The 16670-nt window shown below is 34.9% G+C and overlaps 1 protein-coding gene and 1 pseudogene across 8 annotated transcripts in view; one reads left to right on the forward strand and one right to left on the reverse strand.

Annotated features, from left to right (window-relative positions):
• PIK3C2G (phosphatidylinositol-4-phosphate 3-kinase catalytic subunit type 2 gamma) overlaps positions 1-16670 on the forward strand; it is a 355918-nt gene that overhangs the window by 147910 nt on the left and 191338 nt on the right. For all 8 annotated transcript variants that reach the window (XR_008663575.1, XM_055318866.1, XM_055318867.1 and 5 more), the window contains one exon: positions 16070-16163. Coding sequence is in view for 7 of the 8 variants with exons in the window: in XM_055318866.1 (XP_055174841.1) it covers positions 16070-16163 (94 nt within the window). In the remaining variant the exon portion in view is untranslated. The remainder of the gene's footprint in view (positions 1-16069; positions 16164-16670) is intronic.
• LOC129505633 (tetraspanin-2-like) lies at positions 1375-14730 on the reverse strand (annotated as a pseudogene).

The following is a 16670-nucleotide window of genomic DNA, read 5'->3' on the forward strand; positions in this document are numbered from 1 at the left end:
CCAGATAAAATACATGTTCAATCAAAAACTCATACACGAATATTCAGAGCAGCAGTATTCACAACAGCAAAAAAGGAGAAACAACCCAAGTAGCCATCAACTAAAGAATAGATAAATGTGATCTATCCATACAGTGTGCTATCATTCGATAATAAACAGGAATAAATAATAATACATGTTACAACATGACTAAACCTGGAAAACATGCTAAATGAAAGAAGCCAGTCACAAAAGAACACATATTTTATGATTCCACTTATAAGAAATGTCCAGAATAGGCAAATCTGTAGATATAGAAAATAGATTAGTGATTTCCTAGGTCTAGAATAGGTTGGGAGAAAAGGGGGTTGACTGCTAGTGAATATTAAGTTTCTTTTTATGGTTATAGTTACACAACTCTGGGAACATGAAAAAACCATTGAATTATACACTTGAATTGTATGGTATTTGAATTACATCTCAATAAAGCTATTAAAATTGTAAAAGATTAGTTGTAGCGGATCCCTGGGTGGCTCAGCAGTTTAGCACCTGCCTTCAGCCCAGGGCATGATCCTGGAGTCCCAGGATCGAGTTCCGCGTCAGGCTCCCTGCATGGAACCTGCTTCTCCCTCTGCCTGTGTTTCTGCTTCTCTCTTTCTCTGTGTGTGTGTGTGTGTGTGTGTGTGTCTCTCATGAATAAATAAATAAAATCTCTCTCTAAAAAAAAAAAAGAATATTAGTTGTAAAGGTAAAAATAGAAGTCTGAATCTCTATATTTCTAAAGCCTAATTTTCTTAACAGAAATTTAATTTCTGAGCCTAATTTAGGTGAACCTAATTTTTCTCACCTAATTTCTCACCGGTATAACAGCTTCCTAGTTCCTAAAGCATAAACTGGCTTAATTGGGGGAGGTGGAGGACTATTATTGTTTTACTGAGATATACCTTGATCTTTTTAAAAGACATTTAAATGTGTCAACTAATACCTTTTAATAGAATTTATGGAACATATCTTAGTAAAATCTTTGTTTTGAATACTCAAGTTTTTAAACTTTATAAATGCTTTTTGATCTTTTTTTTTCCCTTAGAGGTAAATAGGTGGTTGTTCCGACATAACAAGAAATCGAATTCCCAGCAAACAGATTTTACTATGTAAAATACATATACTAGAAACATGCAGATCACACATGAATATACTTTCAGTTAACATAGGTACTAGGCATTCATTCAGGGAGTAAATCAGTAATGAACCAAACCTGCATCCATGTGCAATGTACAATTAGCAACAAATTATTTAAGATCCTAAGTATCCACCAATATTAGAAATGAGCTAGGAGACCTCTCCTGCTTCAGCTGTGTAAAAGCTGTAACTTGTAATTTTCATGTAGAGGTGGCTTCAGATCACATCTCATGAGTTTAGCATTGCACAGCCAAGTACCATGTTGAACATCATGCCAAAGATCGTGAGACCCATAATTCCAATACCAACACATTCTGATGACCTGAAGCTGACTGAATGTTAATTATGATCTCAATTTCATCAATACAATGTCTGTGTCCTAGAAGCATCTTTGGGCATGTGGGTTGGACCTGTTCAGAGCTTTTGTTTCACAGCACTAAAATGTTGAGTGGAAAGTACTGAGAGTCCTATTTCATTTTTTCCATATCTGGAAGGTAATGGTTATAAGCCTCTTCATACATGGTCTGAGCATGTCATATGGCAACACCCTTGCCTATAAAAACAAATACTCCAGTGGTTACTTCAGCAGCAAATATCACCAGTAGGCCGGTGAAAGAGCCAAACACACACTGCAGCTGCCTCATGGCTTCTTAACACCCAAAGAAGCCCACAGGTATTATCAGGGTTCCTGCTCCAAGCAGAACTTAGAGCTCCAGTAGAAATACTCTGGTGACTCATCCTCTGACAATAAATCCATCATGGTGCCTCCAAACCAAAACCATTGTCCAAAAGCAATGACAGCTGACCCGGTCAGCCAAAAGAGCTGGTTGAAGCCATACAATAGGTACTTGATCCACCATGGCCTGTGGAAGTGTCCCACGCTGCTTACTGCTCTAGTGGGATTCTGAGTCCCAACCCCCTGTGCTTGTGCTCAGAGTTGTGGCAACCTCTTACAAAGATCTTTATAAGAATGAAGCCTATAATATTGCTGAATTTTCTTACTTGGAAAATGAAATGATTTGCTAGATGGACTTCAATATTCTCTGATCCCTGATAAATAAGCTTAATTCTGTTTATAGTGAGCCTCCTCTACCTAAATAGATGCTGAAAATCTATTTGACTCAATATTTTAAATATAAAGATCAAATTGTTCCTTAGTGCCCCATAGTACTATCTAATTTTAATAATCACAATAACCCTATGAGGCAAATACTATTATTATCCCAATTGTACCTGTGAGGAAATTGAGGCTTACAGACATTAAGTTACCCAATGGAACACTAGTAAATTGAGGAGCTCAAGTTAAATCCAGAGATTTCGAGTTTGAAATCTTAACTAAGATGCTTACAACCTTTCTACAGAAATATTCTAAGCTATATACATATTAAATATGTAAATAAAACTATCTTAAAATGGTTTTATTATAGTATATAGTAGTACTTAATTATCTTATGCTTGGATGTTTCTACTTCATTCACTGTGTAATTTCTTTTTTTTCCTGAACAGATTTTTATAAATTATAGGGACTAGTTTTAAAGTAGAGTATTGTTTATTAAGCATCATTCAGGAAACTTAGTAGAAATTTGATTTATTTGAACATCGGATAGTTCCTTATCATGCATCAAAGAAGGTCACAGGAAAGGTTAAAATATTTCCATTGCACTCCTTCTATGACTCCCACTCTCTTTAACTGAACTACTAAAAAACTTGAGGACAAGCTGTTTCCAAAAATGAACCTTTCAACTTCTCTAAATTCAAAAGCTGACTTTTCTGAGAACAAACAGTTTGTGCTTGTTAACTGAGTTGTCAGAGTGAGGTCTTCAGAGATCTGTATTTTTTTCTCCTTTGAATAGTCTATTTTTCCAATGTTTTAACCTCTTGAGAACCGGTGTGCTCCATTTCTAGCTCAGAGAATTTCTAATATTACTATTTATTTGACCCTGTCCAAAGATTCACCACCTCCTTTTGGTTTATTTTTAGCAAGAGACATGTTGAGATTTAATTTACCTAGTGTGGGGCATGGGGTGTTAATATTTCCACTACTGAGTGCCAGCCGTGTGCTCACCAGGTACTGATATTTCCATTAGAGAAGGCAGTGCTGTCAGAATACCAGAGACCAAGGGCTAAGGTCTGTGGTTCTTGACAGATGGTTGCTATTTTCTTGAAGTCTGATGCATGGGCATAACTATTCAAATGCTAATAGCAAGCAGAAATTACCCAAGGAATTAAAAGACAGTTCAAGGAAAGTATTCATTTAAAAATAGCAACTCTTGAGTTGGCATCAGAGCATTACATCAGGAGCTTAAATAAAAATTTGACAAGGTACTAGAACTTGCCATCCCACATGATGTAAAATTATTATTTTGCAGGAAGAAGAGCAAGACTTAACAGACAGTGCCTTTGCTTCCAAGATCAGTTTCAAACATGTTTCAAAACATATTTGAAACATGTTTCAAAAACATGTTTGCACAAACCACTATATCTTTTATTGTTGTGATTAATTTATACTAAAGATATTCTTGACTAGCATTGTAAATAGGTAGTATGGAACATGGAAAAGGGAGACATTTATAATTTCCACATTAGAAATAATTAAGTGATGGATCATGGTGTATCTTTCCCATTTATATATTGGGCACAAGTATGTGTATGTGGAAATTGACATGCAATGAATCAAAGAGACTGAATAATAAGTCACAGTGAATATCTCTAAAGAAACAATTTAGAGAAAAAGACTAATACTAAAGATCACCCCATAGGATATTCCGTACTGTAACCAAAGTATTAAGTGCTATATGTGCCCAAAGGAGAGAGGGACAGATTCTTTCTGAGAAAGTAAGGAAATCTTCACAAGGGAATTGAATTCTGAATTGAAATATTCATAGTCATTTCCTAAGTAAAAAACAGAGGAAATGGCATTTCAGAAAGACTAGGATGTGCATAGTTATAGAGGTTCAGAGAATCGTGAGTAATTTAATATATTAGAAGGGAATTGTACTATGAGACAAGACAGAAAAGGATAGGATGTTTTAGGCCTCATGATCCAGGTAGTTACTATGGACTCATTTCTGCAGCCCATGGAATTTTGTTGAGAATGAGAGTCATACAATCAGATTTATGTTATATAAGAATAATTCTGGCATCAATGTGAAGGATGAACTAAAAAAAGAAAATGAGAGCAAGGATATTAGATAGATGTCAGGTATTGAAATAGTCCATTTGAAAAATGGTCTGGGCCTGAAAATAGTAGAGATCCACAGAGCAGATCTGAGACATATTTCAAAGGAAAGCAGAAAAAGAGGAGATAAGGAGCTTTCTGTTTTGGGTAAATGATGGAAAACTGTATCATTAATCAAGACAAGCATTATAGAAGAAAGAGAAAACTTGGGTGGTGTAAGATACAGGTTCTGTTTTGGACATGTTGTATAATTAAAAACCTGTGGGGGTACCTAGAAGGAGATGACCAGTATGCATTTGTATGTTCAGACTTGAAGCCTAGTAGAGAAAACAAATCTTGAAAAATAATATGTGAATTATTGGCTTGAAATCAGTAATTGAAGCCATAGAAATAGAGGGACTATGTGGATATATGTAGAGGAAGTACAGAAAGAGACAAAAGATGGAATCCTGGAGGACAACATTTTAAGATGAGTGTAGAGCAAGCAAAGCCAGGAAAGGCAGTAGGAAGAATGACCAAGAGGTCAGAGAAGATCGAGAAAGGAGTGGTAATTTAGAATTCATAAAAAAGGTTTTCAAAAGAGGTGCCTGGATGGCTCAGTCTGTTAGGCATCACACTCTTGGTTTCAGCTCAGCTCATGATCTTAGTGTCCTGAGATGGTGCTCTACATTGGGCTCCATGCTCAGTGGGGCGTGTGCTTGAAATTCTCTCTCTCTCTCTCTCTCTCTCTCTCTCTCTGCTTCTGCACACTCTCATGTGTGCTCTCTTTCTCTCTCTAAAATAAATTAAATATATAAATATATATATATATATTTAAAAAGTTGTCAAAGGTTTTGGAGAGATATTAAATAGAATTAAGTCTAAAAACAAATAAATGGATTGAGAATAGAGCAGTCACTGATGATATTTGTGAGAAAATTATGATACTGCAATAAATTTGGATGCCATACTTCAAGATCCTAAAGAGGAAATAAAAATTAAATAAATTAGGACTCTTGAAATAGGATTGATGGCAAAGGCTTTGAGGTTTGGGGTTTGTATGCTTGTTCAAATAAAAATGCTTTGGGGCAGCCCAGATGGCTCAGCGGTTTAGCACCGCCTTCAGCCCAGGGTGTGATCCTGGAGACCCGGGATCGAGTTCTATGTCAGGCTCCCTGCATGGAGTCTGCTTCTCCCTCTGCCTGTGTCTCTGCTTCCCTCTCTCTGTGTCCCTCATGAATAAATAAAAATATTTTTAAAAATCCTTCAAGCATGTTTACAAATTGACATAAAGGATGCATGAGGAGAAGATCAGAAAGTAGAGAGATGGTAAAGTGACACAGTCAGACAGTATCAATGGCCAATAAAAAGCACATATGGGAACTTTATCCAAGGAAAGGAAGAGAGTAACTTCTTCATCCCAGGTGCGAGACAAGGAAGAGTACGAATACAATTATAGATAAGTATGACTATGGAAGAGAAAACTGTGGAAGTTTTAATATTGTCTATAAAGAAAGAGTCAATATTCTTCTGTTATACTGAGAATGAGAAATGTGGAAGAGCATAAACCCAAAAGTATATATTTTATCTTTTGTGTACCTTTAGAGAGTTTTTGGAGTTGCTTCCAAATTTCACAGTGGACAGCATAAGTTTTGAAATCAGACATATCTGGCTCTGCCACTTATTACTTGAATGACCTTAGGCAAATTTCCTTATCTATAAAGCAGGGGTAATAACATTGTATACCTTATAGGATAAGGCTTATGAGAGTGCTCAGTAAAATTCTACCAATCGTCCTTATCACTATTATCTGCTCCATAATTATAGGAAGAATTTAGAGTTTTCAGATTCTTTCTATGTCAAACTATAAAAATTGGTAAATTTCTGGGAATAATTTCATTTCAACTAAGCTTAAATAAGTTAAATTCACTTGTTAAAATTTATATGATAGAATTAGTATCTTAATAATAAATATTTAGATGCTAATAAATATTTCACAATTGAATAATGACATAGCTTTTAAAGCACTTTCATAATACATGATTTATTCTACAAAACAACCTCTTTAATATTATTACCAACATTTATTTTTTATTTTTATTTTTTTTTAGGGATGTTATTTATTTATTCATGAAAGACACAGAGAGAGAGGCAGAGAGAGAAGCAGTTTCCTCCCTGTGGGGAGCCCGATTCAGGACTTGATCCCAGGACTCTGGGATCATGCCCTGAGCTAAAAGCAGACCTCAACCACTGAGCCACTCAGGCATCCCTTATTACCAACATTTACAATTTCCTCCATTTTACAGATGAAGAGATTGAAGCCCAATTTGTCTATTCATTTACTCAATGGATTTTTACTCATGGCTTACTCATATAAAGCACCTCATTCGGTCCTAAAGCTAGCATCATGCACAAAAAAGAAATATAATCCTGCCTTTGTGGACTGCCGTCTACTGGAGGTGGGGAGAAATAGGTCATATCATATTATAAATATAAAATGGCAGGTGTTCTAACAGCTCTGAATGAAAGGTACATGAAAATGTATAACAAAGGAACCAAACCTTTTCTTCAAGTTGGAAAAAGTCTTCCTTGAGGAAGTTATGTTTGAGCTCAATCCAAAGGAAGAGTGGGAATGAATTGGTGAAAATGGTAGAGTAAGCGAAGAGTGTTCTGGGAAGAGGGAATCTGTGCAAGGGCCCTGGAACAGTAACATCATTTAGGAAACTAGAAGAGAGCCAGTGTGCCTGGAGTCTAGGGAAGGAATGTATGATGTAAGATTAACAGATATGTTTAGAAGATGGAACTTGGGACGCCTGGGTGGCTCAGTGGTTGAGCATCTGCCTTTGGCTCAGGGCATGATCCCAGAGTTCCAGGATCGAGTTCCACACTGGCTCCCTGAGAGGAGCCTGTTTTTCCCTCTGCCTATGTCTCTGCTTTCTCTCTGTGTCTGTCATGAATAAATAAATAAAATCTTAAAAAAAAAAAAAAGAGAAAAGATGGAGCTAGAACTGGTTTTCTAAGGACTCCTAAACAGAACCATATTAAGCGACTTGATCTTTATTCTAGTAGCAATAGAAAAGCACAAATGTTTCTAAGTAAGGGAATATTTTGAACAACTTTGAATCTTTTAAAGATCACTCTGGCTTCTGAGTGAAGCATAAATTTGAAGAGAGAAGCAAAAAGTAAATGAGGGGACAGTTAGGAAGCTATAGAAATGGTGCAAGTGTTAGAGGATAGGAAGTGAGCTTTAGAAGTATGGTAGTGGTGATGTAATAAAATGAACAGAATCAGAACCCTTAAGAGCAAAAGTGACAGGATTGAATGAGGAAAGGCAGTGAAAAAAAGAGGATGTCAAGGATTACTTCTAGGTTTTTGTATAATGCAAGAAGGAAGAAAATGGAAATATTCATTAAGACAGGCCACTCTGGGTGACAAATAGATTTTAGAAGAAGAACCCTGCCATTCAGTTTGGGGTAGATTGGCTTTGATGTGTGCTTGAGATAGCTATGGTGGTTCAAGCAAGAAATCTAAGCTAGAAATCCCAATTTGGAAATCTTCCACAGAAAGGTAAGAATTAAGTCAAGGGTATAGATAAATTTGTTTAGAGAGAAAGTGTAAGATAGGAAAAAAAGATCTTTCATATTTAAACTCAAAATCCCTTAGAAAGAAAGTGTAAGATAGGAAAAAAAAAGATCTTTCATATTTAAACTCAAAATCCCTTATTCTTTTTTGTAACATCATGCTGCTTTTGCATGTAATGTTGAATCCATCCAAACACAAAATTTCTGGAGTGCCTGGGTAGCTCAGTTGGTTAAGGGTCTGCCTTCAGCTTAGGCCAGGATCCTGCAGTCCTGAGATCAAGCGTCATGTCATATCATGATTCTGCTCAACAGGGAGTCAGCTTTTTCCTCTCCCTCTGCCCCTCCCCCCTGCTCATGTGCCCACACTCTCTCTCTTTCTCTCAAATAAATGAAATCTTTTTTTAAAAAAAACACAAAATTCCTGTGTGGTGCCTCCAGTACACCACTAGCTTTATGGAATGCCTTTCTAAACTTGTCTATACATTAAATCAAAAATATAATCATATAGAACAAAATCAATAGCTACTCTTTATAAATACATCTAATTAATACCATGAATATACAGTTAATTCTCAATTCCTATATGCAAAACCATGGGCTATCCATCAGAAAGTATCTCTGCACAGTTCCTAATGTCTCTTTGGATCATTTTTATTCCTACTGGGCCAATATCCCAGTCCAGTTAGACAAATTACATTACTATAATGTCTCTATGGATAAATAATAAGTAATAATACAGTAAAGTAATAAATAAATTCAAGCTCATCTTGTGGATTTCATATAAGTCTATATGATGATATCTAGTCAAAATATAAAAAGGCCCTCCTAGAAGCACTATAGAAAGCCTGCTGGCTAGGTGCTTGGGTGGTTCAGTAGGTTAAGTGTCTGTCTTCGGCTCAGGTCATGATTCTAGGATTGTGTCCTGCATTGGACTCCCTGCCTAGCTGGGAGTCTGCTTCTCCCTTTACCCCTCTTCTCTGTTCATGTGCTCTCTCTTTCACGCTCTCTCTCAAATAAATAAATAAAATCTTAAAAAAAAAAAAAAGAAGACAAAGAAAGCCTGTTGGTCTGTATTCTAGATATTTGGATTCTAGTTTCAGTGCCACCAACAAATGGCCTTGGACAAACAGCTCAAACTCTCTAACTTTTAGTTTTTTCATCTGTATAATCAGGAGATTGATCCAGGTCTCCAAGTTGAGTTCTAATATTCTGTAATCATGTGAAAATCCTTGAAGTAACATGAATTATTCAGTGGGTAGAGGTTTACAATCATCTTAAAGAATCCTTATTCCTCACTTTCCCTAGAAAAAAATTTCTTATGTCATATCTGATCATTTTTAGTACTAGAAAAATAGCAAATATATTCATATTGACATTTTTATTCCAAGCTGATGCTGATGTGTCATCAGACTCAAAACCTGCTGGAGAAACTGTTCTGCACTTCTGATAGTTTTCTAGTTCTAACCTGACATTGGGGCTTTTAACTATGAATAGCCTCATGGCATTCTGCATGAATTCTCACTGTGTATTCTGAAGTCTGACATTTCTGTTACACTTAAATTTGATCTCGGATTTCTTTGCTTTCCATTTTACCCAAAGTTGCTTTTTTTAAAGGTCGACATTTGTTACATTGCCATTTGGCTTTTACCCATCCCTTCAAAAGTTTTGTTTTGTTTTGTTTTTTTTTTTTAGTAAGATATTGACCCTGTATCATATTTCAAACTAGAAAAAGAAGAACAAAAGAGAAAAACAATGATGTGGGGAGAAAATAGAAATGAATACAAATGACAAAATAACAAGTCAAGTGGAAGAAGTTAAAGTGTATTTTCTGTTGAAATTTCACTTCATGATGCCGTTGGCCCTGTTGAAGCTTCTCTGGATCTTTGGTGATGTCCCTTTTGCCCTCTGAGAAGAGTTGTAAATGATTAAGGGAAGAGGAATGGTGATCCCCAAATCTGAGTGTTGGTCACATGACTTCAAAGCCAATTGTCATTCAGGGAAAAGATAAGTTGATGTGCTGTTATCTTCAAAACCAACCTACAGGTGCTGATTCCTTAACTTATGGCCCCACAACAATAACACATGCCAAAACAATAACACATGCCAAAACTCAAAACTAATTTTGCAGTCCCCAAGATGCTTACAGGGGTGTTGCAAGGTCAAGATTATTTCCATAATAACTCTAATGTCACTTGCATCTGTCACGTGTATTCACTCATGGGTGTAGAGTGTTTCCAGACATGCAACAGATTTAATACAGAAACAGATAGGGAAATCTAGCTGTCTTCTATTAAGCCAGACATTCCAGACACTTGCAAAAATCTAAAACAGTATCATTCTTCTCTATTAATATTTTCTTTGTTTTTAAAAGCATAGCTATTTCTCACAGGAATATATTATTTATGTTAACATATATAGGGGCAATTGATGTTATCTTAAATGAATGAATGAATTGATAAATATTTCTTAAATGTCCTGGGTTTGTTTCTAACATGGCAATTCTTGGTATGTATAACCCAAATAATAAAAAACTCTTTGGAATCTTCCATAGTTTTTAAGAGTGTTAAAATTGTCTTGAGACCAAAAATAGGAGAACTTCTGTTTTGTTTTGTTTTTTTTTTTTAGTTTTTTTTTTTATTTATTTATGATAGTCACACACACACACAGAGAGAGAGAGAGAGAGAGAGAGAGAGAGAGGCAGAGACATAGGCAGAGGGAGAAGCAGGCTCCATGCACCGGGAGCCCGATGTGGGATTCGATCCTGGGTCTCCAGGATCGCGCCCTGGGCCAAAGGCAGGCGCTAAACCGCTGCGCCACCCAGGGATCCCAGGAGAACTTCTGTTGCACAGCAACCTAAACACTGGGCAGTTTCTACTTCATCTTAAGCCTTAAGAGTTACCTAAGTACATGATACTCTTACTTTCCTGACCAGGTAAGGATTACTACTCCAACTTAATCCTCTGTTTGGCCATAAACTTTGTGTTTACACTGTTGGCAAAATACAGAGTTTATATTTCACTAAAGTTCCTTTGAAAATGTTTATCTTGAAATTGCTTTCATTTTACTTAATTTTTTCACCTTTGATTTTTTTTGCCATATATCTTAGATTCCTTTTATTAACTTCTACAATTCTAGTCTTCAAGTAGTTTTTTCTTTGCATCTGAGTGAACTCACTGGACAATGAACTATGTGCATTTTTTAAATATTTCCTTAACAATTATTGTACAGGGTTATATTTATCTTAGCTGTGGCATTATGTCCTTCTACAGATGCCAAAAACTCCATTGTTAGCTCAATTTAGAGGGAACTGAGACCTGAATAAATAGAATCACTGCTCATGAAACTCATATAAAACTGAATAGTAAGCCAGTCTGATACTTTGCTTTTGACCAAAATTGGTTTTGCTCCGTATTCAGACATGCTTGGAAAGTAAATTAGATAACCTAAAGTTATTTAAATGGACAATTAAAAAAAATGATGAATAATCTTAAAGAAGTGATTATTCCACGTGAACTTTAGTTATACCTAATTTTAAAAATTCATAATAAATGAATATTCCTCACCTTAAGTGATCTCCTCTCCAACAAGTCACAGAATTTTTTTGACCTTGTATCTTTTTAATATCTCAAATCCTATAGATTACCATTTATTACATTGTAAATCTATTTTCTGAATGATTATAAGAAAGTTTCTTAAGAATTTAAGTAAATAAGGACCTTTAATATTAGCCTAATGAATCTTTTCATGATACTTTTGTTTCTTCCCCAGACTCAAGGTATAATGTCCCTGCCTCTACTAATTAATAGTCCCAAGGTTAACAGAATCACTAGAGTGGCTCCTGGTTTATTATTGGCAGGAATTGTATGTAATTTTCAAGCAAATCAGGTCATTAAAATACAATAACCTGGCATGTGGAAAATTCAAAATAGGTTACAGTTCTTCTGTCACATGTGACATTTTAGTCTGTAAATATCACACGACAGTCAGAAAATATGGGTAGCCCTCACATTGAGGAATGCATTACCAAGTATGAAATGCCAATAACTATATCCCAAGAGAATGTTTAAACAGTTTCAGACAACATCACAGGGAAGAAATGCCAAGATTTGTGGACATATTTGTCCATTGATCTTTACCTGAGTTCTGGGCCCTGAAAAAATATTTAGCATAAATTCTCTAGAGGCAGAAATCCCTGTTTGGATCTATTGGGCTAAAAGAATATTTTAAGTCAACCAAAAAAAATAATACTTGTTCTTTTACACATGATGTTTATTCTTAAGGAGACATATGATTCGGAGCTTTTTGCTAGGGCTGGTAAGAACTTGCACTTGTTCATATATATTCATAATTAGTTAAATGAGCCTTACTTTTTAAAAATCATTACATTTTAGTAACTAATGAAACTTTCAAATAGAAAGTTTGAAAAACTTTAAAAATTAAGCTTAAAAGAGAAAACTAAAATCATCCATGAAATTTCCACTTGATTATTTGGTATTATGATTTTTATTTTTCTCATCTATTTATCAAGCTTATGGAGAATTATGCAGAATTTTAAATGGTATTATACTTTATATATTTTTCATAACATTTTCACATAATTAAATATTATTTTAATATTTGAGACTGCATGTATTCTATTATATGGTTATAGCTTGTTTAACTTTTATTTTGGACATTTATGTTATTTCTAATTACATATATCCTCACGCATATCTCTGATTATCTTCTTAGATCTTCCCAAAAGATCAAAGAATAATCAAGTTTTAAAGATTTTTTAAAAATACATGGTGCTATATATTGCCATAATGTATGAAGGGACACATTTCCCAGTAGCTTCTCTAGCACTGCCAACATCTCTCTTAATGTGGCCAACTCTTCCTAAAATAATCAAATGAAAGTTATATTTGGATATGCATTACTGTTGTTAGCTCTTAGTCACATCCCAGGATGTCATGTGGTTAGTCTCTTAGCAATTTCTCTTCCAATTTCTTTCTAACTTCAAGCTAGAGTAGTGAATAAAAAGATACATTCCTTCCCATTAACATGTAAAAATATTCTTCCCAGCATTTTCACATATTAATACAAATATATGATTTTTATTTGGGTCTGTACAGATGTAACTAGTGTTTATTCTCCTATTTCTGGAAGAGTCTGAAAAAAATACATATTTCTTTTTCATTACCTTCAGATTTGTTTTTCTCTCACCCTTTTGACTGAGAGGAAACAAATTTTAAAAACATAGGACTTATGTAAGTGGTATTTTTAAGTTAAATCTATTGCTACCAATGTAAATTATCTCAGAGGACAGCAAAAAATAAAATGGGCTCAATAATATGATTTTTCTCATTTTTATCATCACGATCAATGCATTTTTTTATTAATGACCCAATATGTACAGAGCATGGTGCTAAATCCTAAGAACTACAAAAAAAAAAGGGGGGGGGAATAGAAGAATTCTTATCTTCCATTGATTTATTCACTAGCTGAGGAATGATGGCACATATATAAAAAAAGATAAATTCTAATAAACACTAGCATATCCTAACTGCCCAATGGAATCAGCCAGTCAATGCCCTTGGAGTTCAGAGAAGAGATTAGGATAGTCACCTTTAAGAGGATTTGAGCCACATTTTGAAGGAGAACTGGAACTTTAAGAAGAAAAGAGAAACTGTTCCAAGTGGGGGGTTACAGTGTTGACAAAGGTAACAATGCACAAGACATTTTCAGAGTAAAAATAACCAGTGAGCCCAAGCAGTTTATGCAGTATTACAATACTTCAGGGAAATTTATAAAGTATTATTACTATGAAAAATGTTGGTACCAGCATGAGATAATTGTGGCCCAGACTAGCTAGTTGCAGAAGAAACTAAAAACAGGCATTATGCTAGAGTACCATTAGGATAAAAAAGCCAGCCAAACTTGGCAACTGATTAGGTATAAACATAAGAGACTACTAGGAACATATTCAGCTGTGCTTGTATCAGGGATTCAGAATGAATGAGCCTACTCTCAACTGAGTATGTACTGCAGAAGGCCACTGAGAAGGCTGTCATTAAACTCTATGGGGGGGCTACCAAGTAACTGGAATAGCTTCCCAGGGAAATCAGTCCTTGACTTTTGACTTTAAAGATGAATTGAATTTTGCCAGATGGGAAAGGGGAGTGGGGGGAATTCAATGAAGAGGGCAAAAGAGGGGGGGGAATACGACTCAAAATTTTAGACCTACATGATTGGGGAAAGATAACACAGACCATAAGAGAAAAATCTAGCAATATGGATGTTTTAAGTGGGAAGATATTTCATTTGAGACATTCTGCAAACATATATGTAGAGCCTATTCACCAATCTGCTGGCATCTGGGACACATCCATGAACAAAACAGGCAAAAATGTTCTGCTTTAATGGAGTTTATGTTCCAATATTTGGAAATAAATACATAATTAGAGATATAGTGTTCACCAAAGAGTTTTGTTTCATTGGGATGTTTCTATTTTTCTTCTTCTGTTTTCATTCATATCAGTAAGATAAAATAAGCACAAAAGAAAGCATGGATGACTAGTATCTGACTTAAGTCATCACTTCAGCAGCAAAATGCTCCAAGTAACTATTCCTCCTAAGACTTCAGACTGTCCTCAAATTGACCTTGATGTCTACGGGCCCCAGACAAATGGTTTAGTAATTGAGAGCAATAAATTAGAATCAATCACATTTAGTTAGGAGAAAGTAGTCTCAGTGTGCAGAGACAAGCTGACCTTCTAGCTTTGCATTTTTATTGCACCCTGTCTGCTCTCCACCTGCACTTGACGCTATGCTGGTATCTTCTGACCTTAGCATGACTTCAGGACATGTGTCTGGACTACAGTTCTCACTAGGTCTTGCTGCTAGATCATTCAAAGCGAGAAAATTATTGGAAAAGTATTTGCAGGTCAGAAATAGGGTTTTGAGTGACTAACCGTGGAAGTGAAATTTTTGTTGCAATTAGAATGCTCACTTTAAGAAAAAATATGTAAAATATTATATTTAAGCATTGCACATCAAACTGCTATCAAGAACAGTTGAGAGATACTAAGTAATACCAGTTTTCCTCGACACTGTAACTGCATTATTGTAACTGCATTAGTATTCATTTCACCCTTCAGTAACCTGATATGCTGAAGAGACTGGACATTAAAGACTTTAAAGTTTCCTGACCTCCATAATATTGGGGGCCAATTTTTAGAGCTGTCACCTGATTGGTTGAAAATATTCATTTTGTTTCCATGCAAAAGGATTTTTGACTTTTGTTTATTTACTTCCTTGTTTTTCAATCAGTTACTATAAGTAGTTCCTTATATCAATTTTTTTTCTGAAAACTTGCTTATTTAAAATTAATTGTTCTTACCAAAGCCCCAGGTATATCTAATCATGTCAAAGCAGTATGTCAAAAGCATGTCAAAACAGTATGGTGCCAAAAGTTATCTCTAGGCACTTCCCAGAAGCTCGGGGATAATTGAATCTAATTCTTCTGATGAAACAAGATGATGGCAGCCTGAGGAGCCCATCTGAGGATTAATTGTTTTGGGGATAGATATTCAAATGCTAAATACTTTCATAAATTTAGTTCAGTAACAAACATTTATTAATTGTCTAATGGGTGCTAAATCTTACAACAGACATGCAGTCCAAAAATGAATAAGGCACAGTTACCCTCAAGCCCTTCATATCCTAGTAAGGTTTGGTCTTATTAAATAATTTTTATTAGATTTCTGGTTTTTCATTAGAGCTGCCAAAACTCATTTAAATATATTATCTCCCATTTTTAATCATATAAATCATCAGGTCTCCAGCTGGTAATAACTTACTTAACAAATGCATGGCTAAATAATAAGCAAAGATTTTCATGCACTTTAGAAAATATTTTAGATATCATACAATCCTTTATAGACAAGGAAGCTGGCAGTTTCTGACTTAAACTCAAGTTTCCAAAATCTAGTTGAAAAGGCTTTTTATTGCAGTTTACATGAGAGTACGGAATGTGGGAAAATAATTAATTTGATGCTAATAATCATCTTAATTGATTGTGAGATTATGATATTATCTTATATGCTGTGGGTACAATTCATCCTCTCCTGAAGTTTTTCATGGATTATTCCATTCCATTAATAGCTTAATAGATATATTTACTTTGTATTAGTTTTCCAGATCAAGAAATACGTAAAGTGGCAGTTCGACAATTAGACAACCTCTTGAATGATGAACTACTGGAATATCTCCCACAACTAGTTCAGGTAAGAACAGCAGAGTTGCCAAAGGATTCTAGGATTTTAACTAATAATCCTCTAAAAAGAGTTTCCAATAAGTCAACAGTAAACTGTAGCTCATGTGTCAACATGGGTAACATAGACATTCTTTAGCCCAAACTGGTAGTTACAAAAAAGGTCTATAAAGCTGAAATAGTTAAAAAAAAAAAAAAAGCCAAGAAAATAAAACCTTCACTTATTAGGGAGAAAAATAGAGATACTGGTGATAAAATATTTTCATCTAACTATGTAGAACAATTAAAAGTTAATCAAATGAATGTTATAGAGAAAATAGTATTTTGCTAGGACAGCTCCTCGTATGTATTTTTTGCCTTTCCCTTAGAACATTCTAACATTGATCATAAATCTATAAAGTGGTTTTTTATAAGGTAATACCTGAATTCTGCCAATAAATACTGCTTTTTAGTCACAACATTAAATATCACAATTTTGAAGTAATTTTAGAAAATCATATAAATTTATATAGAAATATGA

Source organism: Nyctereutes procyonoides, unplaced genomic scaffold, assembly GCF_905146905.1.
Source record: "Nyctereutes procyonoides isolate TBG_1078 unplaced genomic scaffold, NYPRO_anot_genome, whole genome shotgun sequence".
In the NCBI taxonomy this organism is placed as follows: Eukaryota; Metazoa; Chordata; class Mammalia; order Carnivora; family Canidae; genus Nyctereutes; species Nyctereutes procyonoides.